Genomic DNA, 25,713 nt, shown 5'->3' with positions numbered 1-25,713 from the left:
TAAAGGTCCCCTTCACAACTAGTTAATAAACAACCAGGAATCTGATGAGTATAATACTCTTTATAGATGATAAATTAACATTTTTTGGACACTGTGGTAAACGAGTACTCATTGTCACCAAATATTAACTAACTAGCAGGTGCAAAATGTACCATTAATTTAACAGGATATAATTACTCATTGTAGTAGTCACAATCTAATAAAGCAATGGAATAATACTAGTATGTTTTAGGTGTGCTTACATTTCTCCAGTGAAAGTGAGCTTTTATGTTAATTAATGTGTGTCCAACAAGAAGGGGGTAGACAATGCATATCTTCTAATATCACTCAATGTATTATTTTAATAGTTTTTTTTATCTTCAAAAGCCCAACACAGAAACCTTGAAGGTGACAACATTACCTCAAGCAGTGCAGCACCCTTCAATTTCTAGGGTTTTCCTTTGCATTAGATCACGGGTGTCAAACACAAGGACCGCGGGCCAAACCGGCCCACCAGACCTTGTCATGTGGCCCGCGCGAGGAGATAGCACGCAGGGCAGTGTGTCCCAGCTCCTCCCTAGGCCACCTCCTCTCACCCACCCCACCGCGGCCGCCTTACCTGTTCCTCCACTGTCGGCGGCCATGTTCCTGTAGGCACATATGTATGCGGCTACAGAAACATGGCCGCCGGCCTCCACGGCTACGTGGAGGAGGGCCCGGCCGCCTGTTCCCTCCGATGCCGGCAGTAACAGACACTGGGTGGGGACGTCATGACGATGACGCCGCCCGCCCATGCGTCTGTAGAGAAGTAGGAGCAGGCAGGGAAGCTGGACTGGGAGTCGGGTACAGTGTGGCCGCAGCAAGCAGTGAATAAAAGCTGGAAGCCGCAGCAGCTGCAGGACAGACGGAGAAACAGTGAGGATGAGGATCACACTCACAATAAAAAAAATATATATATCTGCTGTTTCCTGAGGTGTCCCCGTGTATAATAATAATAATGCCATGACACCACAGGCTGCTCCACCTGTATAATCATTTATGTGTCATGGCATTACTTTTATTATATTATACAGGGGGAGCAGCCTGTGGTGTCATGGCATTATTATTATACAGGGGGAGCAGCCTGTGGTGTCATGGCATTCATTTTATATTATACAGGGGGAGCAGCCTGTGGTGTCATGGCATTATAATTATACAGGGGGACCTGCAGATACAACCGGCCCTTTGAGGGTGACCAAAGTGCTGATGCGGCCCCCGATGAATTTGAGTTTGACACCCCTGCATTAGATGATAGAGGCAGTGTACTGTTCATTTCTATTCAGTCTTATGGCATTTCAAACCGTGTCATTTGTAACAATCTATTGAGCTTTACTATTTCACATCTATTAATTGCAGACAATAAAGCCAAACATAACATTAATATTTTAAACTTTTGTGTCACTTATGTGACACATAAGTGGCACATTTGACATTTACGACCTCCTCCGCATGCCACAGCTGCCGGGTGGTGGAGTGGCGGGTGAGGTAGACACAAACACAGGATCAGAGAAGATACCAGGGGTAAGCTACAGTCGCCAAGTGGGAAACTGACTTTAAATGTTAAAAAAATACAATAGCTTGCTGTGGCTTGCAGCTACATTATGCAAATAGTCAGACATAGGTCTGAAATGACGAATGCCTATTTGTCTGATGTAACTATTAAAGAATAAGGGTTTGTGAGGGCTTCTCTTTTGTGCTATCTATCTATCTATCTTGTCTTCATGATATTCCTAGGTGCCATAAAGCAGTTTAATACAGACAACACTGCCAATCCCCGGGGTGACCAGTGAGCACATATATTACATACATCTTGACATGAATATTTGTATGTGCAAAAAAGCTCCTGCTGCAGCACAGGGGCAGTAGCCACCACTGCAGAGGCGGGAATACCATCAATGCACTGGGGCCTCTGACGACTAAGGGGCCCACTGCTGCCCCTGTCTCCCACTGTTTTACCCTGTCACACTCTACCTCCTGTCACAATCTGCCTCTCCCTGTCACCCTCTGCTGACATATTGTGAACTTGGGTTGGGGTGGAGGAGTGGAGGCAACATTAAATGTTTGTACCTGGGCTCACCACCACACATGGATAGCCTAAATGGTAGATTTCACAGACTAGTTATCGATGCAGATTGCCATCCCCATTATTGTCAATAAGGTCTACAATCTGACCACTATGTACCATGTGAAGCATGAGATATTCAGAAGTCAGCTTGCTCCGGTACGCCAGGAATGTACTCGCAGGGACAGTGGTGACCACTAACAGCTCTCCTTGGGCTTCAAAAGTTATAAAATGGAGAGTGATAAACAACCAGCCAATCAGCTCCTGCCTGACACAGCCTGTGACATGGCAGGTAGGAGCTGATTGGTTGGCATTTTATCTCTCACCATGTTATCACTTTTGAAGCTTAGTGCATCTGGCCCATTGTCAGTTAACTAATACAGTGGTTTCCAACCCTGGTCCTCAAGTACCACCAACAGTGCACATTTTCCAGGTCTCCACACAGAATCACAGGCAAAATAATTAGCTCCACCTGTGGATCTTTTAAAATGTGTCTGAATAATGATTGCACCTTCCAGGTGACCTGGAAAATGTGCACTGTTCGGGGTACTTGAGGACCAGGGTTGGGAACCACTGAACTAATTCATAGGGTGTGCATACCTCCCAACTGTCCCACTTATCGCGGGAACGTCCCGATATTTTGGGACATTCCCGCGTCCCTCCCGCCGCCGGCAGTGTCCCGCGGCGGGGGGCAGGTGGGAGTCCCCCCCTGTGGTCCGTGAATAGATGCTGTGCGCATGCGCACAGCGTCTATTCTTGCAGGCAGAGGGGCTGGGGGCTGACCAGCAGCTCACAGAGCTGCTAGGCATGCCCCCACCGCGGCGAGAAACGGGGGCGTGGCCTCGCGGCAGCGCCGCAAGTATAGGCCATGCCCCCTTTCCGGCAGACCACGCCCCCAAAATTCGATGCGCGCCTTAGGCGCGCGCACCGTCCCGCCTCAGCCAGCCCAGATGCTGGGAGGTATGGATGTGGCATGTATCAAGCTTCAAAAAGAGATAAAATGGAGTGATAAACAACCATCCAATCAGCTCCTACCTGTCATGTTACAGGCTGGGCTTGAAAAATGGCAGGTACGGTAGGTGCTAATTGGTTTGAGCAGCTTTCAACTCAAAGCCACAGTGTGTATGGTCCAGCGAGGAGCGCTGCTGCGTGCTCCCGCATCGTCGCCAGGAAAGCCGCCTTTGCATAGCACTGTGCAATGCAAAGTTGTCCTCCCCCCTCCGTCGGCGCCAGGCAGGGGGAAAGCCGCTCAGTGTGTATGTACTGAGCGGCTTTCCCCCCAGCGATGAATGCGATCATCGCTGTCCATACACGCTGGGCAGTCGCCCAGTGTGTATGGACCTTAAGCGGTAGTGTTTATATTCCATGAAAACTGTGCAAAGCAATTATTAAACTGAGATCAGATACTCATAATACTGCCCCCATGATCGAGATCTAGAGAGAGAATAACACAACGTAGGGATGGCCATCGACTATCGATGTTCCCAAAACATCGATGGTTGGGACCTAGTGCTCGATGTTTTGGGCATCGATAGTGGATGGTCGAATAGTTTTATGCCATCGATGGATGGCTTCCGATGGTAAAAGTTGTGGGCGCAGCGTCATTGCGTCCAGCGGCATCGCACCATCGATGGGGGATGTGCCGATGGCCATCCCTAAGTACGTAACCAGTGCAACAGCACTGCGCAGCTGCAGACTCTCTAAGCAAGCAGCAAAAAAAAAAAAAAAAGAAAACAGTCACCTCTTGCGCATGCGCATTAGTACGAGTGAGACAGCGCTGCGTTCGGCTTCCGTAGTGTCTGAATTGTATTGTACGTCAGTTCCGTACGGTGGATGGAAGGCAAGATGGCGGCCTCCGAGTTAGGTACTCCTGCACCGGTGCATTTGAAGTAAGTGCTCGGCATTTATTGTATTTTTGCATTGCTTTCTGTGCAGGGAGCAACGTGTCAATCATCTAGGCGTTGCTTATCTTCGGTGTAATGCAACCTGCGCCTTGCATGCATTTGAAGGCAGTACCATATCAACCATCATGTCATGACACATATCCCATAGCTTATCATTCTACATGTATTAACGCTCCCCCATCTCCCGATGGGAAATATAATGTATTTGGAGCAAAAGTCATGCGACCAGCAATATAACACATGGCTGTAGCATGTGACACTCCCCTCTCCATTACATATAATAAAGCATGTAGCCCTGCAATGTGCATACATAGTCATACATCAGTAGCAGAATGTGTCGTACTGAAGAGCGTATCACTGACGCAGTCCGTCTGTCAGATTTCTACACTAGTCAACTTAAGTTCTGTAGTTGTGCATCGTGAGCAGTGGGTTACATAGGCTCACTATACAGGATCACTTAGTGCTTTATTAGGGATACAGTGATCCCAAGAGTTGTCACCCTGGTGTGCTGACAAGATTAACATGCAGTTTATTAAGTATAAGTTGGATCAGCATTACCATTATAAAGGATCTTCTATTTTGTCATCTTTACAGTTGTAATACAGATCTGGTCAATATACATGTAAACATGACAGTCCTTTCCATCTATATCAGTGGTTCCCAACCTTTTTTCTCTCCCGTACCCCTTGATTAGGCTTTTCATTGATAAGTACCCCTCCTCTCATTTTGAAATATGGACAGTACTTAGCGGTATGCGGATCCTTATGCATGTCCTTATATTAAGGAGGAGCGGAGGAGTAATATGCAGCAAAGAATCATGCCCTTCTGTGTCTAGTCACTGGTTGTGTATTATCTCCAGGATTCCCGCTAACACCGGTAGGATTAATGTTGCTGCTTCATCCACCTTTGTCAGTGCTGGGCAGATGACTGCTGATGTCTGAGGGCAGCATGGGAAGCTCCCAGTGGATTGCTGGTCAGGCATATGACACAACATGGTTTGTCTCCATGGCAACGGGTCTTCTTCAGCCATCAAAAGACCTTTTCATTGTCCGCCATTACCAATATTATTTCCAAGTACCCCCAACTGGTCTGCAGTGTACCCCAGGTTGGGAACCACTGATCTATATCGACATAGTTGCTATTAATTTCCCAGTACCAAACTACTGTTTTAAGTAGCAAATTATAATAAGCTGCCAATGGAAGCACATCAACAGTTTGTCAAAAAATGGTTTGCTGAGTTTTGTGTGGATAACTTGTCAGGTCTACAGAGATTTCACCTCACCACATCTGATGCCTTTACTATGACTTGGGAATGTGATTGCCTGCCAATTATTTCCCACCATCACTATCCCAGTGCATTAATGCTGAATGGATGAAAATCCTAGGAGTCATGTTCCAATATCTAGTGGAAACCCTTCCTAGAAGAGTGGATGCAATAATAATAAGTTACAGTTAAGGACCAAATCCATATTCATGTCCATGCTTTTGTAACGAGATGTTCAAAGTGCACATATAGGAGTGGTGTTTGGTTGTCCACCTGCTTTTGGCCGCTTAGTGTATAAATATATCTGATTCAAAAACGCTGAGAATTAATGACCAGTACTTCTCTACCAATTTTTCTATTGCAACCCCCACCACCTCTCCCTGTAGATGTCCCTAAAGTGTCTAAACTAGCCCCCCCCCCCAAAAAAAAAAACACCAAAAACACTTTGCGCATTGCACTTCCAGTGTTGGTGAACTTTTTACACTTTTGCTGAATATACACCTCTACCTGTCCTTTGCGCTTGCATTTCAAATAATCTACCCATTTTCTCCTTCCGGATGTTTCAGTGCTTTCTCAAGTTGGCTATGTCTATGGCTGTACATATTGTCTCCACCCCTTCCTCCACTACTTCCTCCTCACATTCAACAATAACATCTCTTCATTTCCTCCAATCTGCTGCCTAGACATCACCCTTGACTCATTTACTCCCCACATCCAGTCACTTCTCCCCTCCTCTGGAACATCTCCAGAATTTGACCATTCCTCTTCCTTGATGCTCCTAAAACACTTTCCTCTTCTGTCTCTTCTTAATACTGCTGGATAATCTTTCATTCACATTGCTCTGTCTTATACCGCTTTAAGATGGCGGCGGCGGCTGAATAACCTGGCAATTACCCGGCTTTTCAAGCGCCTGGTTAATAGGCCGCCACTGTCGGTCCTGCCTTGACACAGGAGAGGAAATCTGGTTTTTCGTCTGTGTGAAAGGGTTGATTCGGATCTTAAACTCCCTGGTCTTTTGCAGGGTCAGAGACCCGGAGTTTAAGATCCAGTTTGACCCTTTCATGCAGAAAAAGACTCATGTTTCAATGAAATTTCCGGGTGGAACTGCTTCACCCGGGAATTTCATTTTCTGTGTGAAATGGGTATTAGCCTCCCCTTCTTGACCGTTAATACATTGTCTCCATTATCCCTATTGAATCCAGTTTAAACAAGAGGAGCAAGCGACATGTCAGGAAAGCATCATTTTGTGACAAAGTGGTCAGCCAACTGCCCTTTAACCCTGAGTTGACCAGGTTCATATTGGTGTCTCTAACTGATATTTCAGTCTATTTGGGCAATTTGTTCTAATAAATAGAAACAATCAATTACTATAAGTATAATACCTGCAAGTTATATATACCAAAATGGGATACAGTTTACAGTACATCCTAGCAGATGCGATGCCGGCAGTCAGAATACCAATGCCGGAATCCCGAGTTGCGGCCATCTCACCGGCGATGGAATCTTGACATCGTTGAGGAGGCAGATGGGATGCCGGAATCCTGACTGTATGTATACAGGACGATTTAGCTTTAGGTGGGGTGGATTCTTAGACTGCAGGGAGGGAGGGTTATGCACAGGTACTTAGGGGTAAATTTACCAATATGGGAGTTCTATTGAAGTTGGGATGTTGCCCATAGCAACCAATCAGATTCCAATTTATTTAGCACCTTCTGGAAGAAATTTAGATATAATTTGGTTGCTCTGAGCAACATCCAAACTTCAATAGATCTTCCATCTTGGTAAATTTACCCCTTAGAAGGGGGGTAGGTTTAGGTTGCAGGATATGAAGGTTAGTGCTATCCTGTCAGGCTGCAGGGAGGGTAAGGGTTAAGGGGGTGGGGGAGGGGCAGGGGGAAGGTAAGTATAATTCCCTGACTGCTGTTGGTATTTTCTTATATCAATATTCTGACTAATGGCATCCTGTCCGCTGTCATCCATATGTATTCCGGCGAAACATATGTTGACAGATAAAAGTACGGTACTTGTTTCGTTTCAAGGCGGCAGATGCGATATCGCATGCGATTTGATGTGATTTTGTACCTGTTCATAACCCCACTATCCACTACGCATGGAGTTGATTCTATATAGTGTGGCGAGCGCAGCGGATTACTTTACATGTATTCCGCGTCCCCTTGTGGGGCTCGCTGCACTCGCCACAGAATACATGTAAAGTAATCCGCGTCCCCTCACCACGCTTCCGCCTAGGTGTCTCGCTGCGCTCACCACACTATATAAAATCAACTCCATGTGTAGTGGATGGTGGGGTTATGAACAGGTACAAAATCGCATCGAATCGCATGCGATATCTGCCGCCATGAAACTAAACAAGTACCAAAAGTACAATTATTCTAACTACAGAATGGGTATTTTTATTGTATAACATATTTGCATTCAGTTGTATATCACTGCTACACTGTACTTCAGTATTGTTGATGAATATTTAAGATGATATTTTTCATATTTTAGCCACAAGAAGATCAGGGCCATGTTAAAGAAAGAAAAACGAAAAAAGAAGAGACAAGCTCTAGCAACATTAAGGGAATCAGGTAAATCTTTAAGGAATTTCTTTGTAGCAATTTTCTTGTGATCATTTGTGCTGTTACCCTGGCAAACCGCATAGGAGAGACAGTAAGCCATCTGTGGAAAAGGACAAGTCACAGGGGGATATATACTAAGATGGGAGATCTATTTCACTCCTGTTGGTTGACACCTGGTGTGAGAGGTGTGGTACAGCAGTTTTTCTCAGAGGGCTCTGGGTAGGTGCCTTTAGTACCACCGCTATCTGTGTTTTATTATGATATAAACGTTTTTCTGTATCTTCATGTATTGTTTTTCCTGGATGTTCTCCGTTTTAAGTTACCTTAAATAGCACAACCTGTAGCCAATCAGAGCATGATCAGAATGCTCACAGCAGTTACATTATTGGTGGCAGTCAGTGAACCAACCTTGCTGGTGGCAGTGAGAAATGGGGGTACTCTTTACTTAGAAGGGCGCCCACGATTTTGATCGTGGACATCGTTAGTAAAAAATCTCGGGCATCTCGGGGATTGAATGCACTAAAAAATCGGGTGCGATCAACCGACGAGATGCCCGAGATTTCCCATAGGGAACAATGTTAAATGTCTCAATTGACCCAATTTTCCTGTTCAATGCCTCAATTGACCCGATTTTTCCATAGGAAACAATGTTAAATGGGCCACAGAGGCCAAATAGGCACCCTGAAGTGTATAATGGCCACCCGAATTGTTAACGCCACCCCACGATCAACGTCAACCCGATGCGTGGCGAGCGCAGCGAGCCCGCGAGGGGCGGCGGTACGCGTCCTACGACCTTTTCATACCCCCACTATCCACGTCGGCGTGGAGTTGAGAATAGAAAGTGTGGCGAGCGCAGCGAGCCACCGAGCCCGAAGCGTGGCGAGCGTACGCGGACAGCTGTGAAGCCCGCGAGGGGACGCGGATACCTGTGAAGGTATCCGCGTCCCCTCGCGGGGCTCGCTGCGCTCGCCACGCTTCGGGCTCGGTGGCTCGCTGCGCTCGCCACACTTTCTATTCTCAACTCCACGCCGACGTGGATAGTGGGGGTATGAAAAGGTCGTAGGACGCGTACCGCCGCCCCTCGCGGGCTCGCTGCGCTCGCCACGCTTCGGGTTGACGTTGATCGTGGGGTGGCGTTAACAATTCGGGTGGCCATTATTCACTTCAGGGTGCCTATTTGGCCTCTGTGGCCCATTTAACATTGTTTCCTATGGAAAAATTGGGTCAATTGAGGCATTGAACAGGAAAATCGGGTCAATTGAGACATTTAACATTGTTCCCTATGGGAAATCTCGGGCATCTCGTCGGTTGATCGCACCCGATTTTTTAGTGCATTCAATCCCCGAGATGCCCGAGATGGGCGCCCTTCTAAGTAAAGAGTACCGAAATGGGCTACAATATGAGAGGAAGGCAGGCAGAAGGAAGCCATAAAATGAGACCCCGTGGAAAGAGCTACAGTATCAATCGTAGTGATATAGGGGCTCCCATCCACCAATATAGATTGTGGCGTGAAAAGCACCTCTGTAGGCATGTACATGTACTCAGCTTATTTTGAAAGCAGAGACTAATGTAGTAGTTGCATATAGATTGTAAGCTTGCGAGCAGGGCCCTCCTACATTTTGACTGTCTGTATATACCCTGTTTGTTGTATCACTGTCTCCTTTGTACAGCGCAACGGAATATGCTGCGCTATATAAGAAACTGTTAATAAATAAAATAAATAAACATAGTGCAGATGTATAGAGATCAGTCATATGTGGCTTTTAATGTGGAGGGGAGGGGGGTTTACTTGGGCAAGTGTGTGAAACCTTTATAAGAACTGAACAGCAATAAGTCACACATCTGATAACAAAAGTACAATCCCTTTGCTCAACTCATGTGATCTGCATATTAAGAATTGTAATAGTTAAACAGATGCAATGTTTTTTTTATGTTTTGCAGAAGTAAACTTAGAGGAGCCTTTGGACGAGGATGAAGATGAAATGCAGAATGAGATTGAAAGGTCATTGTCTTCATTGTTAACAAAATACATTTTTAAGCATATAATAGGGAGAATTATATAAGCATGGAAGTTGAGAGAGATAAAGTACCAAACATTTAACTCTAAACTGTCATTTTTCAAACACAAACTGTAAATCTTGAGCCACACATTGCATTTTAACATGATGCAGTTGAACAGGACCTGTTTGGCAGGATATACATTTTTGGGTTCACTTAATGAACTACGTCTGCATTCTGCTAAAATGCAATGTGAAGCACCTTTCACACAGGGCACGGTAGCAGCGATTGCAGTACCACTTCACTGCTTACACACACACACACGCATACATTTGGATGTATGTGTTTTACTTGTCATCTGATAGCTCTGTCATTTGCTGAACCAAAGCATGCTATGGTTGCATCTGGTGGCTGCGGTACAGCAAGATATGTGTAGGCAGCCACATATAAATACGTAGGCAGACTCCTTCGAAGGCTTGATGAAAGTCTTATTGAGGGGGAGATGTACGAGGCTGGATTGAAAAGTAATGCCTCCATGTGCGCCAACGCTTGACGAGTCGGGCAAACCCATCGGAGAAGAAAGCTGGTGGTTGTTGTCGATACCGGGTACGAGCGGCAGCTTTCACCTTGTCGGTAGAGTTGAAGTGTTGACCCTTTAGGTCAGGGCTGGGCAACACCGGCCCTCCAGATGTTGAACTACACATCCCAGCATGTCTTGCATCAGTTTCAGCATGGCCACATAGTAAAACTAATGCAAAGCATCCTGGGATGTGTAGTTCATCAACATCTGGAGGGCCGGTGTTGCCCAGCCCTGCTTTAGGTGCTCTTTCATCTTTGGGTAGAAGGTCGCAGCGCCTGCAGTTCAAGGAGGTTCTGCCACATCCGTCGTACAGCCCCGACCTTGTGCCTGCAACTTTCACCTCTTTCCAAAGGTGAAAGAACACCTTAAAGGTCAAAACTTCCACTCTGACGGCAAGGTGAAAGCTACCGCTCGGACCTGGTGTCGACAAAAACCACTAGCTTTCTTCCCCGATGGGTTTGCCCAACTCGTCAAGTGTTGGTGCACATGTGTGAAAAGGGATGGGGACTGTGTTGAAAAGTAATTAAATTAAAAGTGTTCAAATCTGTTTGCAAATAAAAAAGTTATAGCCATGGAGGCATTACTTTTCAATCCAGCCTTGTACTAAGCCCTGGAGAAATACAGTCCCAACCAATCTTCTCCTAACTGCCATGTTAAAGGTTGTGTTTAAACAATTATAGTTAAGAGCTGATTGGTCATTTCTCTCATTATCCAAGGCTTAGTACATCCCCCTTTGTGAACGGGAGCATATTCCAGATGTTGGTAGTTATCTGGTAAAAATCCTGCGAATGGAAAGTGGTGATCAGGGATGAAGTGACCAGGAAGTTCTAGGCAGAGAAGATTATGTATGTGATTAAATAATGCTGCAGAAGTAGGAAGAGAAGAGGTTGAGGGCTTTGCAGATGAGAGACGTTTTGGTTTGTTTCCGTATGGGAGAGGGAGCCAGTGCAGTGACTGGAAGAGAGGGGCAGCTGTGAGGATTGGATGCAAGGTAATTGGCTGGGAGCGTTGTGGGCAGTAACAGGGGTGTGGTCTCTCGTATGCAGGAGTGTTTCCTGGGCACGTCCGAGCTTGTGACTGAGACTCTGTACACAGTTTAAATGACTGGTGTATTCCTTCTGATGTTCACACTGTACAATGGTTACTTAGAAGGTTGATGACTGATGGTCTGGTCTTTGTGCTCAAATGGCGGAACTGAGACGCTGCCAGTTATATGTACAAGGGCAAAACATGGATTTTTTACTTTAATCTGTCTGTAATGCAGGATTAGCAAGATCACCAATACAGTGACACTTAAATACAATGCATCCATTTCAAGTGTAAATTTGAATATAAAAAAATCTTTGCGTTGTGCTGAATCCTTTATATTATACAAAGCTGCTGTAGACCCCAATACTTAGCAAGGACCAAAAAAATAAATCAGGCAAATATTAAAGACCAGCATTACAGAACATATACATCATCTCATTGGGTCTGGCAGCCCAAAGCATTTACAACCACTGGCTGATGGAACATAACTAAAATTCCAAACACCTAAAATTTAGAAGAATTTGTCTTTGGATCTACAGAATGAAAATGCTACCACAAGCAGTATTGAAGTTAGACTTAGGGGTAAACTTATTAAAATGGTGATGTTGCAAATAGTAACGAATCAGATTCTGTCTATCATTTTCTAGGATGTGTGACAAGGATCTCAAACACGGGGACTCAGATGAAGACTTGTTCTCAACAGCAGGTTACAGCACAACAGATTAAATCCATATGCAGTCAGTATTACAGGCAATAGCTTACAGGCACTCCTTAGCATAGCATACTCTTGAAAGGCTCCAATGGTCCCAAGTTTAACCCACACAGCCCCCTGGCCTATCGCTTGGGTAGCTAATCCACCATCAAGAGCAAGCTGACTCTGCCCTGGAAACCCTTTTATCAGGAAATATACTAGCGCTTCCAAAACTTGGTCTGGATCCTCCACATTACTTTCATGTGGGAGAATGATGTCTCTGCCACAGATGCAATAAAGAAATTCTAGAATCTGGTTGCTATAGGCAACATCGCCTTTTTTTTTTTTTGTTTTCATTTTTAGCACCTTTAGTAAATTTCATCTGTAGAGTTTGTCCAAATAAAATCAGAGCCTTTCACTGAAATTTTCTCTTCGTACCATCACAGTTTAAACCATGGATTATAACCATTACTGAATTTAAAATTGGCAACTTTTCCTCATTTGGATTATATTCACAGATATTGAAACATTTGGGTTAAGATTCATCTTTTAACTGGTTCTAATCCAGTGATCGGGGTCAGTAAGAAGAATTATGGGTCCCAGCGACCCCTCATTTTAAAAAGTTGGGTTCCCACACCACTGTTTCTTGGTCCCATCACATATTATGCTTTTTGAGCTTTCCATATATCAACATACCACATACACATGCACCATAGATAGGATGGAAAGGGGGGGATATGTGTAAATAGCAGTTGGGCATTACAGGGGGGCAAGGAGGGGGTTAAAGGGAAGTAAATGCTGGGGTTAGGGAAGGAATAAGATTAGATAGTAGCTGGGCCACTGCTGGGAGGGGGAAAGGAATACTGGGCCCATAACTTTGGTGAGCCCGAATACTAACGGCTGACATAGAAGATCACAAAGTATGAGGGGCTGGCTAGCGTGTGGCCAGAAAAGGAGGGTTAGATTTAGGCACTAGTGAGGGAATTTAGGGAGGGGAAGGTTAGGGTTTGGCTGTGGGGAGGGGCAGGTTACGTTTAGGGTGCGGGAAAGGTTAGATTAGGCACTTCAAAGGAAGGGTCAGGGTTAAGAGACATACATATGGGGTGATTTCAGCCCCATTTCTAAGCGATCCTACTAGATCACTTAGAAATTGAGCACGGATTGCTCTGTGTGTATGCCCCCCAAGTGCACCTCGCCATTGTCTGCAGGGAAAAGCATTGTATGGCCTGTTATTTTCTGTTAAGATCGTAGTGTTTTGCCTATTAGCATAGGCAAAACGCAGCTCTGCACATCGTGCTCTGCACACATCACAGGTGTGCAGCGATGTGTGCTGAGCGATCTGTGCTTTAGCACGTCACTCAGCATTGGCTTCCCCACCGTCCTGTGTATACAGGGCTTTAGAGTGCAAGGCAGAGGGTTCAATCTATGCTGTAGGATATAAAGGCTAGGTTTAGGCACTAGCGGAGAGGCCCGGGTTAGATTTAGGCTCCTATAGAGGAGGGCAGACACACACACACACTTTTTTTATTTTTTACTTTTCCCCCTTTCATGTCTAAACTTGGTGGTGGATTGACAGCATAGTCCGTAGCTTCCCACAGACTTACAGCTCACCTCTGCAGCCCCAGTGCCCAGCGCCAGCATCTACTATTAATCACTGCACTGAAGCAGAAGTGCGGGAACAAGCAGCCTGCAGGTACAGCCACGTGCATCGGGGCAATACTACATGATCTCTGGGCAGTGCTGGCAGCTCTGCTTGTTCCTGCACTGCTGCTACAGAGCGTCCAACAAGGGGACCCCTGTGACCTACACGTTGGCCCCTCCCGGCTCCCCCACCCCACAATGCCACTTGCTCTGCTGGAAGCTTACCATTCTGCCGTACCCGTCGCCAATGCTGCTACACTTACACCCGCCCAGGAGCCCATGTCCATCCTGCCACTCGCTGCCCGACCAATCTGCACAGTGCTAAAAGTCCCAGGTCACTATTTGCGGGTAAAATACGTGCTATAGAATGTATTTACGAACCCTGCACGTTGCGATGGGAGCTTTGTACTGAGTGATCTGTCACTGCCCATGTTCTCAATAGAGAGAACACTGGCGATGACTACATTTTAAATGCATGCAGTCAAAATCTAACCATGCGATAGTGACGCCCGGGAGCCATGGACATGGTGTGATCCATGCTCAGTTTCTAAGCAATCTAGTCAGATCACTTAGAAATGGGGCTGAACTCACCCTGTGTGTATATAGCCCTTATGGCATTATGCAGAATCTCTTCCATTACCCCTGCTGCAACCGGACATAGCGGATCCCTCGCAGTCACATTTTGTTTCCGGGTGCCTCTGTTTCTTAAAAAAAAAACAGGTTTATTTATCCAGAAAAGGTTTGAGCCCCATATCACCTACATGAGAGGTTGTATTCCGAAAATGACATCCGCTAATTTTTTGCTTACACATATGGAGAAAACTCTGCAAATGTTACATTCTACAAGTTTGGGGACAAAGGGCCTTGTTCAGCTTGGGCCCTTGCAAAACTACAGCATGCTGCCTGGGGCCACACATTACAGGGTAAGGCCGTGTACACCAAAGTGCTCATACATCACCTCGCACAGGGGCAGGCCCTCTCCCCGAACAATACTGTCATTCGTGCATTGTTCATACCGCCCCCCAAAAAGCCTCTTTGCCGCCCACGCTCCCTGCTGTTACTTAGTCGCGACCACAGTTTAAGGGCTCGCACACGCAGTTTGTCATAAATAGGTAGAAGGGTGGAGCTTATACCTTTTCTGACAACTGTGGGGACCAGTAGGTTATCTTCTGCTGCTGTACAGTCCCGACTCCTCCTCCTTAGTGTGCAGTAAAGTCTGCTTTAGTGCATCTTTTCTACGTAGATAGGAAGGCTACATTACCATACCCTCTGACATGACCCATTCCATTAGGTACAAAATGCACTGTTTCTGGACTTCCATCTTAATTGATAATTGCAGTCACCTGTGTTGAACTAGTTCAGTGATGATAACGATGTTCCAGCACAGGTGAAGGCAATCCTAAATTAAGAAAGAAGTCCAGAAGCAGAGCATTTTGTACCTAATGGAATGAGTCATGTTGGAGGGTATGCATTGCTGCATATTGAGACTGGAGTTGCATGCTAACACAAAAAATGGGGAGTTTAAATAGATTCTATGGATAAGCATACGCAATTTCACATACTTATGATGTTGGGAGGTACCCCATGGTTCCTTCTTCTTTCATTGGAGTGACTTTTGTGTTACTTCATGACTCAGTAGGGGGGCTGGGGAGGTTTAGGTTACTGTATTTAACTAGTTTTCCTTTGTATTTTAATAATATTTTTTTTTCGCTTACTATTTCAATTTATTTTTAATACACTATAGTCAGCAGGTATTTCACTGTCATTTTGACAATTTTCTTGTATATCATATACTTCTTGAATTCATCAAGGTCTTTTTTTTTTTTCAATGATCAGACCAGGATCACCTACAAATCATGGCGGCATATAATCACTAAATCCCGTATTCTTAGGTACTAACATATTCTATTCCTTTACCACTAAACTCAAAATTGTAATATATATGTGTGTATGTATAAGTGTCCTGTTACAGCATTGCTGCTTAGCCGGCTCCTGGATTCACAGTGCAAGCATATGCATGCACCCGCACAATCCACTCACTTCTATGGAAAAGCAGAGGCTGCAAATGAATCACAGCCTCTTGTGGCAATGAGCTCCCATGACGCATGTGCATCACAGGAACAAACATTTGCTCCCAAACACTAGAAAACAGACAGTGGTTGGTCAGACAAATTGGTTAAACCAATTGATTTGATATCACCTATGATCATACTGTTATTGCTCTACTGGAGAATGTGATCTTTGAAAACCCAGGCAGTTCCTGTTCTCTGCCTGGGGAGTCACTGTCTGCTGTAGTGCTTCTAGCACAGTTTGGTCTGTATATCAGTACTGATATGTAAACCAATCCTGTGCTAGAAACACTACCGTAGACAGCGACACCCCATGCAGGGAACAGGAACTGCATAGGTTTTCAAAGATGGCAGGTGCTAGAATGAACACTACTAAATATAACAAAATTATAGCAAATATCACAGACAACAAATTATATAAATCGGCGACATTTATTGGAGAAACGTCTAGCCGTAAAATAATACTGAAATATATGCAGTGAATGTATATCTGAGTGGCACAGGTAAAAGAAAAGATTAGTTAGGATAATGTCAACACCCTTTAGGGGATTTTTAGGAGGATCCTTATAAAAACAATTGTTTCCATAATAATCCTCCAAAAAATCCCCAAAAGGGTGTAGACATTACCCTAACTAATATATTATTGTACAGGTGCCACTCTTATATACATTTACTGCATAGATCTCAGTATTCATTTTTATAACATATTAGATGGTACATGATGGCAGGCAGATGATGGAAGTTGCTAGATGGTGGAAGGCTGTAACTCACCCACAGTCGCACGTTTACAGGCTTTTCCTCGCAAGGGCCTCAGTCTCTGCAGCACTGGGAATAGGTTCTGACGCCTTCTGTAACATGGAAGAAGGCGTTTCTCGGCCAGTATGCGATAAATTGCATATATGTACCTGGGGTCCCACAACTCTATGCCCTCTTCCAGGACAATGGCACTGCAGCCTAGGTGGGGAAGGCAGTGGTTGAGGCAGACCACTGTAGCCAATACCATTTCTGAGTTCGAGCTGTTGAGATTGATTAATAAGGTGTTTAAATGTTCCTTAATCAGACTGGTGATGGAACTACGTGGAAGCCTTCTGCATTGGTGGACTAGCTTGCCAAACAGCCAAGTTGCATATAGGCGGCTGGCTGGGTGTCTATTATTCAGATAGCTTGCGATGTGGCCAAGGATGTCCTTATTATATTTGTGCCAAGCTTTCTTCTTATCCAGTCCAGCAATGGTCAGGAACATTTTCAGGATCATGGGGACCAAAGTCTGATTTTCTTCTTTCTTTATCTCTCGCATAAACGTCTCTGTAAGGGCTTTTCGGAATTGTATAGCCATTTTTGGATAGGTCTTCATGAAGTATTCAATGAACACTAAAACCTCCAGGCGAGTGTTGACATCAACATTATCCATTATGCGTAAGAGATCATATAGGAAGCCTTTATGTAGGTCTGCTGGTAGACTCAATGGGAAGGACAGGAGAGCTGCACAAATGCTGACACTTGTTTGTTGGTTGTGTGCATCGTATGAGTCACATAGTGGTCTAAGAAGATCCAAAATTTCTCTCCACTTCTCGGTCTCGATAATTTTCTCAACAAAGTCATCCATGTTTTCATTCTCATTATTCAGACAGCCAGATAGATCTTTCTGATATACCGCTTCAGGGCCATAAATAATGAGCATTGCCTTGGGGTGCTGGTCTGCATGGCTGGCATCAGAGCTGGGTGGTGTTGGGCTCTGCTGGTTGCCAGCCAGTAAGGTAGCCACTTGGTGTATAGTGGCATTTATTATCTCTTGGGCCTCAGCACAATCTACATTTTGCATTCTCCACTTGGTTAGAACTTTGCAGAGTTTTGTGAAGAATAGATTAACACTGGGATCTTTCATATCCCCGCTTCCGTGGGCCACAGCAGCATTATTGATGCACATGGAAAAGGCCTTTTGGGTGGCAGGATCAGATGCATTTACCATGCCTTCACATATTTCGGCTATCAAATACACCTTACGGTAAAAGGGCAAGGTGGGATAAGCCATTATAGCAGCCAGGGTGGTAAATATAGACAGAGAAGAGGAGAACCTGATGTCTTTAGTGGCAGTCACAAGCTCTTCAGTAGTGGCCTCCATGTAGTCCTTGGCTAAGTAGAAAAGGACTTTGCTGGCTGAAAACCAAGTTCCCTCGTGGTTTGCACTCTCTGCCTCCAGCATTGCTTTTACAACAGCTGGTATCAGGTCTCTGAAGAAGCTGCTAATGTTCATCCTTAGCTGTAAGACCTGGCTCAGAAAATCAAACAGCATGTGTCTCTCTGTAAGGTCCATCCAGTGCAGCTCGTTCTTGATGACATACGCCATTGTGTGAATTTTCTGCATGATGCTCTGCAGTGGCATAGCAGTAATGATCTCAGGCAGGCATCGCTTTATCACATGAGAGTAGAGGCGTTTCAGTTCATCCAAGATCTCCCGGGAGGACGGCGGTAGCATACTCAGTCTTGTACTCTGGTAAAAGCTGGAGATGAATAGAGGGGTAGTATTCAGTATTTGTTCCCCAATGTTAGCCATACTTGTTGTTGTGCCACAAGCTGTCAACAACAAATGACTGGCAGCAGCCAGGCATCACTTTATATAGGTGGTCTGTGGCATTGTGACATCACAGACATGGTGTATTGTGACATCACAGAAACAGCTGGCAGTTAGAGGTGGCTGCAGTACCTATGCTTAGGAAAGGGACTAATGCACTGATAGAACAACTAAAAGAATTGTACAGTATATTCAATGGTATAACGTGGTTCACTAGGAGCAATAACTAATGTAACTTTTAATATTCATTTAATTAGCATATAGGGCCAAATATAATAGGGTGTGAGTATCAGATTGTGGGAGACTTTTCCAATTTTTTTTTAAAGCGACAATAAATGATATGGCAAAATCAACCTGATTTTTTTAGTGTAAATGTAAATATATATATAAAAAAAATAAAAAATTAGACTCCTAAAAACTTTTTTTTTTCTGATTCTCACACTCTATTACATTTGGCCTATTCTTAAAAATATATTACAAATAAAGATTAAGAATGTGTCATCTTTATATATCAGGGTTTTATTTTAATACATCACAACGGTTCTCTATAGATCTAACTTGGAATTACTGTATATTTAATGGGTTGCAATAATGATTATTATTATTATGTATCATAATCTTTTTTGTAAATGTTATGGATGAATCAATTGGAACAGATATATATATATATATATCCAAAGGTAGGACCGGCACTCAGGACTTGAGCCCAAGTAATGTAGCTTGCCCTGGTGCCTACCATAGGGACCTTGTAGATAGCAGCTGGAAAGAATGGGCACTCAGGGACTAAAAATGCAGGTGAAAGTAGGACAGGTTTATTCCTAAAGGTCTATGGTCGACGACGGAGGAGACCCCGAAACGTAGACCTTTAGGAATAAACCTGTCCTACTTTCACCTGCATTGTTAGTCCCTGAGTGCCCATTCTTTCCAGCTGCTATATATATATATATATATATATATATATAAGTAAGGGCAGAGTCCGCACTCAATCGCTTGAATCTTCAAGGGGGGGGTGCTCCAACAGATGAATGAACATCATAACGTATAGAGAATGAAGAAATGGGCACTCACCAAGGACTTAATCAGCAACTTCAATTTATTGTAGGTACCTACAATAAATTGAAGTTGCTGATTAAGTCCTTGGTGAGTGCCCATTTCTTCATTCTATATATATATATATATATATATATATATATATATATATATATATATATATATATATATATATATATATATATATATATATATATATATATATATATATATCCAATCAGATAAAGCACAGCATGGGCCAAGCAGCAGGATCCTACTGCTTGGCCCATGCTGTGCTTTATCTCATTGGTGGTTTGAGATGCAGAACTCCTGATGAAGGTCCACAAGGGACGGAAACGTTGAGTATATTTTCACTCATGATGTCTTTTGAAGTGCTAAATACACAGCTTTTTATTTGCATTTAACAAACTGGAGAGTGCATCCTTTATTTCTCTATATACATGGACTCTTTTGTGTTCTGGATGTCACCCTAGAAGATGTTTATGCTGGATGGAGTGTGGTCTAAAGCTATGTATATCTATCTATCTATCTATATATAGTGCAGTAACTGTTACTTCACTGTTCACCTTGACAAAGGGGTACCTTATGCTCCGAAACGTTGGTATGCTATTTTTGCACTAATATACGTTTTTGAAAATTCCCAGAGTGCTGCTGTCTGCTTCTTTGCCTACTCCTGCACAACTGTTCCGGAAGGCACCTACTCCTATATATAGAGATATATATATAGAGATATATATTATCTTCACCTTGAAAACGGGGCATGCGAGCCCCGAAACTTTGGAAGCCTGCATTACCTGTTAATACCCTAATACACGCTATTGAAAGACCTCAGATTGCCACAACTTGTTTGATTCTTAGAAGATACCAATTTATTCCGGAGGGCATCGGGGCAAGCCAAAATAAAGGAAACTCTAACATAACACATCCTAGTTCTGAATGAATGAAATATTCTTATTAAATACTTTGTTCTTTACATAGTTGAATGTGCTGACGACAAAATCACACAAAAATTATCAATGAAAATCAGTGCTCCTGATGAGGTGGCAGATGGTCTCCTGAGGGATCTCCTCCCAGACCTGGACTAAAGCATACGCCAACTCCTGGGCAGATATTGTGAAACTACAAATCCCATCATGCCTTGCCACAGTTTTGGGTACTTCTTTACTTTCACGGCGCCAGCATGGCGCCGCGCGTCAGAGTCCCCTTGCGGGGCTCGCTACGCTCGCCACGCTATTTAAAATCAACTCCATGCCAACATGGATAGTGGAGGTATGAACTATCCATGTTGGCATGGCGTTAACTTCCTTTATTTTACATAGTTTGTGGCGAGCGTAGAAGGCGGAAGTAGCACGGCGCCATGCTGGCGCCGTGAAAGTAAAGAAGTACCCAGTTTTGCTATAAGTTAGTGTTAAAACTGTGGCAAGGCATGCTAGAATTTGTTGTTTCACAACATCTGGAGAGCCACAGGTTGGCCAGGCCTGCTTTAGGAGGAACCCAGGGCCAAGCGCACCAGCCTATGGTCTCACAAGGGGTCTGAGGATCTTATCTTGTTACCTAATGTCAGTCAGGCTACCACTGGCGAGCACATGGAGGGCTGTGCGGCCCCCCCAAAGAAATGCCACCCCATATCATTACTGATCCACTGCCAAACCGGTCATGCTGGAGGATGTTGCAGGCAGCAGAATTTTCTCGTTGGCGTCTCCAGACTCTGCACGTCTGTCACATGTGCTCAGTGTGAACCTGCATTCATCTGTGAAGAGCACAGGGCGCCAGTGGCGAATTTGCCTATGTTGGTGTTCTCTGGCAGATGCCAAACGTCCTCCAGGGTGTTGGGCTGTAAGCACAACCCCCACCTGTGGACGACGGGCCCTCATACCACCCTCATGGAGTCTGTTTCTGACCGCTTGAGTAGACACATGCACATTTGTGGCCTGCTGGAGGTCACACTCTGGACAGACACAACAAACCTTCTTGCCACGGCTCGCATTGATGTGCCATCCTGGATGAGCTGCACTACCTGAGCCATGTTAGGCGCCACTGTGCGCCTGCAAGCTCCGGGGGTAATCACAGTACTGGATTCCTTTTACTCCTTGCATAACTGCAATTCTACCTGCATTGTGTAATATTGTGCACGGCCTGGGTGGTACGGCCCCAGGTGGTTGTTCACCTCCGTGCAACGGATTAGGAGTAGCTTTATTATTTATATTCCATCCCTGTGCATTGTTGCGTTCACACAGTGTATTGTGCTACCATTATTACCGGTTCTGTCAATTTGTTATTGTGTGTCATCTCCTGAGCATTGTTGCTCCTCTAGGCTTCTGGGGATACCCCGTTCCATTATAGGGTTTAGTTAGCGTTTCCCCTTGCTTTCTTCCTGTCTTGACAGTTGCGTTGTCACCCACAAAGACCTGGTGGCATCGGGGTTGGAGCCGGCCTAACCAGCTCCTTCGAACGCGGCTATTATAGGCGAAGTTTAGCATTGCACGCAACTGTCAACCGCGGTCAAGGGCAACGGAGTCAGGGCCTTGGTTCAGGGTTACTCCCAGAGTCTGGACACCAAGTCTCAAACTGTCCTAACAAGCCACTTGTGTGGATTGTGGATTCCGTCTCATGCTACCACTAGAGTGAAAGCACCGCCAGCTTTCAAATTTGACCAAAACATTAGCCAGAAAGCATAGGAGCTGAGAAGTGGTCTCTTGTTACCACCTGCAGAACAACTCCTTTATTGGTGGTGTCTTGCTAATTGCCTATATTTTCCACCTGTTGTCTTTTCCATTTGCACAACAGGACCTCGCAGGACCGGGAATGGATCTGAGATGTTCCCATTACAAAGGATGTGTGAGGAGGAACCTGTATATAGGGTTTTAAGCCATTCTATACATTTTTTGGGGGGGGAGCCGAATTTATTTAGTGGTGAAACAGGTGATCCCAGTGCACCATGTCGAAGGCCTTTTCTGCGTCCAAAGAAAGTATGGCTCTAGACGTGTTCGACATGGCGCACTGGGAGTCACAAACCACTGACAACACCCTTCTTATATTTGTCACCGGCTGCCTGCCTGACACGAAGCCAGTTTGGTTTACATGAGTATTTTCCCTGATTTGTTTCCATATTTATGGAATTTGAAATCTTTATTAAAGGTATACCAGGCCTCCATTTTAGCTATGATCGCTTCATATTCTGTTTTGGCTATCCTGTATGTGGAGCTCGTCTGGGGGGAGGGGTGTGTCTTGAAATTCTGAAATGAGTGAATGAGTTGTTGCTGAACACTTAGGTATTCTTGTGTAGTTTTGCGTTTCTGGTAAGAGGAGAAGGAGATGATTTCTCCACGTTGAGTGGCCTTCGAGGCCTGCCAGTATAAAATTGGGTTTGTTTCCAAAGTGGGGCTATTATTATCATGATAGGAATCCCAAGCCTGTAGGACTTTCTCTTTAAGTTTATGTGATGTAGTAATTGATGATAGGCAGCGCCATGAGATAAATGAAGATGGTTCTTTTTGTAATTTAATTTGGATCCAAATCACAGAGTAATCTGATAGTTATGGGTTCGATATGTGCGCCTTCTATTTTTGGAAGCATCGGGGTAGATGTAAAAAGGTAGTCTATTCGGGATAGTTGATTTGTCGCGGCAGCAAGGCAATTGTAATCTTTTTCGATGGAATGCAGCATTCTCCACACGTCTATTAACTATAACTGGGATGTCAGTGCCTGTATACCAAACTCCAGTAGCTTTTTCCTGTTGGCATTAGGAATTTGTCTGTTTAATATTAGGGAGCTAACGAGGTTGAAGTCACCTTTGAGTATAATGGGGGTGGACATATATGGGGTCAATAAGGAAATGATTTTCAGGAAGAATGGCTTTGAATATTTGTTGGGCGCATATATAGTCATCATGGTATATGTTTGTTTGTCATAGGTCATTTGGCACAATAAATATCTTCCTTCTGCATCCGCTACAACATGGAGACCACTATTGGTAGGTGTACTTTAACCAATATGGCCAAGCCTCTGGCTTTAGAGCTGAATGGAGCAGATGCTACCACCCTCCAGCCCATCGCACCAAGTTTCATAGTCTCCACTGCTGTGAGATGCGTTTCCTGAAGCATGATCACGTCTAGCCGCAGTTTGTTAACATATAGGAACACATTTTTGCGTTTTATGGGAGTGTTTATGCCCCCTATATTCCACCTGCCTATTTTAAGAGACATCGAAATCAATTATGGGATATAGGGGCAGATGTATTAAGCTTTAACAAGAGATAAATGCAAGGGTGATAAAGAGAGATAAATGTCCAGCCAATCACCTGCTAACTGCCATGTTACAGCCTGTGTTTGAAAAAAGTCAGTAAGGAGCTGATTGGCTGGACATTTATCTCTCTTTATCACCCTTGAATTTATCTCTTGTTAAGGCTTAATACATCTGCCCCATAGTCAGAAAGCATAGTTTAATACCTTTCGTTGTACCTTCCTCCTAGTGAGACATCAGTTATAGTCTCACTAGGAGGAAATGGGTGGGTTGGGAATTGACAACTGGGTAGGGCAGAGGGGAAAGAGGGGTTAGGAATGGGGAAAACAACACATGTAAAAAATATAAAATTAACTTCCGTATAAAGAAGAACTTCAGACAGGTCATAGACCTGACAACAAAACGAGGAAACTGACCCCTAGGGCCAGATGCCCAAACTGAGCATTGAATTTGTTCACGGCACAAATTCGGTATAATAGCATTAAGTAATAAGAAAATGGATTAGTGTATCAGCACACGCTCCCAACATTTGGTATATTTTCAATATGAACCTGCAAAGAAAAAGGCATAGGAGTGTGCACCTAAAGCAATACGTAACAATTACCCATTTTCTGTCCTATATTATCAAGGGTCCATAGACAACATGGGCCAAATGTAATAGGGTGAGAGTTTCAGAAAGTGAGAGATTTTGGGAGAGTTTTCCCATTCTTTTTAAAGCAGCAATCAACTACATGGCAAAATCAACCTGGTTTTGCCATGTAGTTGATTGCTGCTTTAAAAAGAATGGGAAAACTCTCCCAAATTCTCTCACTTTCTGAATCTCTCATCCTATTACATTTGGCCCCATATGTCTCTTTCTAGAGATCAATGGCGTGGATGGGACATAGATATGGGGTAGGGGTGTGTGGCGGCTTCCAAATAACGATTGTGGCGTATGATTATAGAGGGTAGTGGCGGCGGGGGGTGGGGGGGTGGTGGTGGTGGTGGGCAATAACCTAGCGGGACTCAATGATACCAGTCTCTGGTGGGTGTTGTAGGATCCAGCAGCATAAATCTTCATGCATCTGTCAGCTCCTACTCAATCCAGCAAAAGAGGAGGTACAATCATCAGAGGTTATATGGAGTCAGTCACAATCAGACATTCGTGCAGAACTGTTGCCGGCTGCAGCGGTTTCTCTCAGGTAGGCCTCTACATCACGGGGCGACAAGAAGTCTTTGAAAAAAGATCCGTCAAACAGTCGGAGCCTGGCTGGATATAGCAGTGCAAACTTCCGCCCATCTCGGATGAGACCAGCACAGATAGGCGAGAAGTCCTTCCTTGCTTTTGTCAGCTCAGCCGAATAGTCTTGAAATAAAAGTATTGTATTACCCTCCCAGGACAGGGACTTTATTTTCCGAGATGCCACCCACAGCAGTTCTTTATGAAGGTAGTTCAGGGTCTTAAAGATTATAGCTCGGGGTCTGGCGCCCTCTTGTGTCCTCTGTGGTCCCAGTCTGTGTGCACGCTCTATTACTAGGTCATTGCACCTGTCTTCAGAATCAGAATCATCTTTATTGGCCAGGTATACTTGCGTATGCTTGGAATTTTTTGTGGTAACAGTGCAGCATCAATCCGGGAACATAAAGGGGGTGGGAAGAGAGGCATAAACATACATCACATACATTTCACACGTATCTTGAAAAGTTCGGGTTAGTATTTGGTATGTTCAATACGGTTTAGTTGGTGGACAGCTATTAGGAAGAAGCCTTTTGTAGTTCTTGTCGTCTTTGCTGGGATGGACATAAATTGTCTGCCTGACGGAAGGGGTTCAAACAGGTTGTGGCCAGGGTGTAGCTTGTCCGCCAAGATCTTTCCTGCACGCTTATTGACCCTGGCTAGGTATAGTTCTTGGACAGTGGGGAGCTCCGCCCCAATGATCTTTTCTGCCATCCTCACCACTCTTTGCAACCTTCGTCTGTCATTCTCGTTTGCTCCTCCGAACCAGATTGTGATCGAGGAGCAAAGGACAGACTC

At 44.6% G+C, this 25,713-nt stretch overlaps 1 protein-coding gene across 1 annotated transcript in view; it reads left to right on the top strand.

Annotated features, from left to right (window-relative positions):
* The first annotated feature begins 3,816 nt into the window (after positions 1-3,816).
* Positions 3,817-25,713, top strand: part of ZRSR2 (zinc finger CCCH-type, RNA binding motif and serine/arginine rich 2) — a 130,962-nt gene continuing 109,065 nt past the window's right edge. The window contains 3 exon segments of the mRNA XM_083172438.1: positions 3,817-3,969; positions 7,757-7,836; positions 9,769-9,829. Of these exon segments, the coding sequence (XP_083028564.1) occupies positions 3,914-3,969; positions 7,757-7,836; positions 9,769-9,829 (197 nt within the window). The 5' untranslated portion in view covers positions 3,817-3,913.

Source organism: Crinia signifera, chromosome 2, assembly GCF_055691185.1.
Source record: "Crinia signifera chromosome 2, ASM5569118v1, whole genome shotgun sequence".
NCBI lineage: Eukaryota > Metazoa > Chordata > Amphibia > Anura > Myobatrachidae > Crinia > Crinia signifera.
This window is presented reverse-complemented; position numbering and strand designations above follow the sequence as displayed.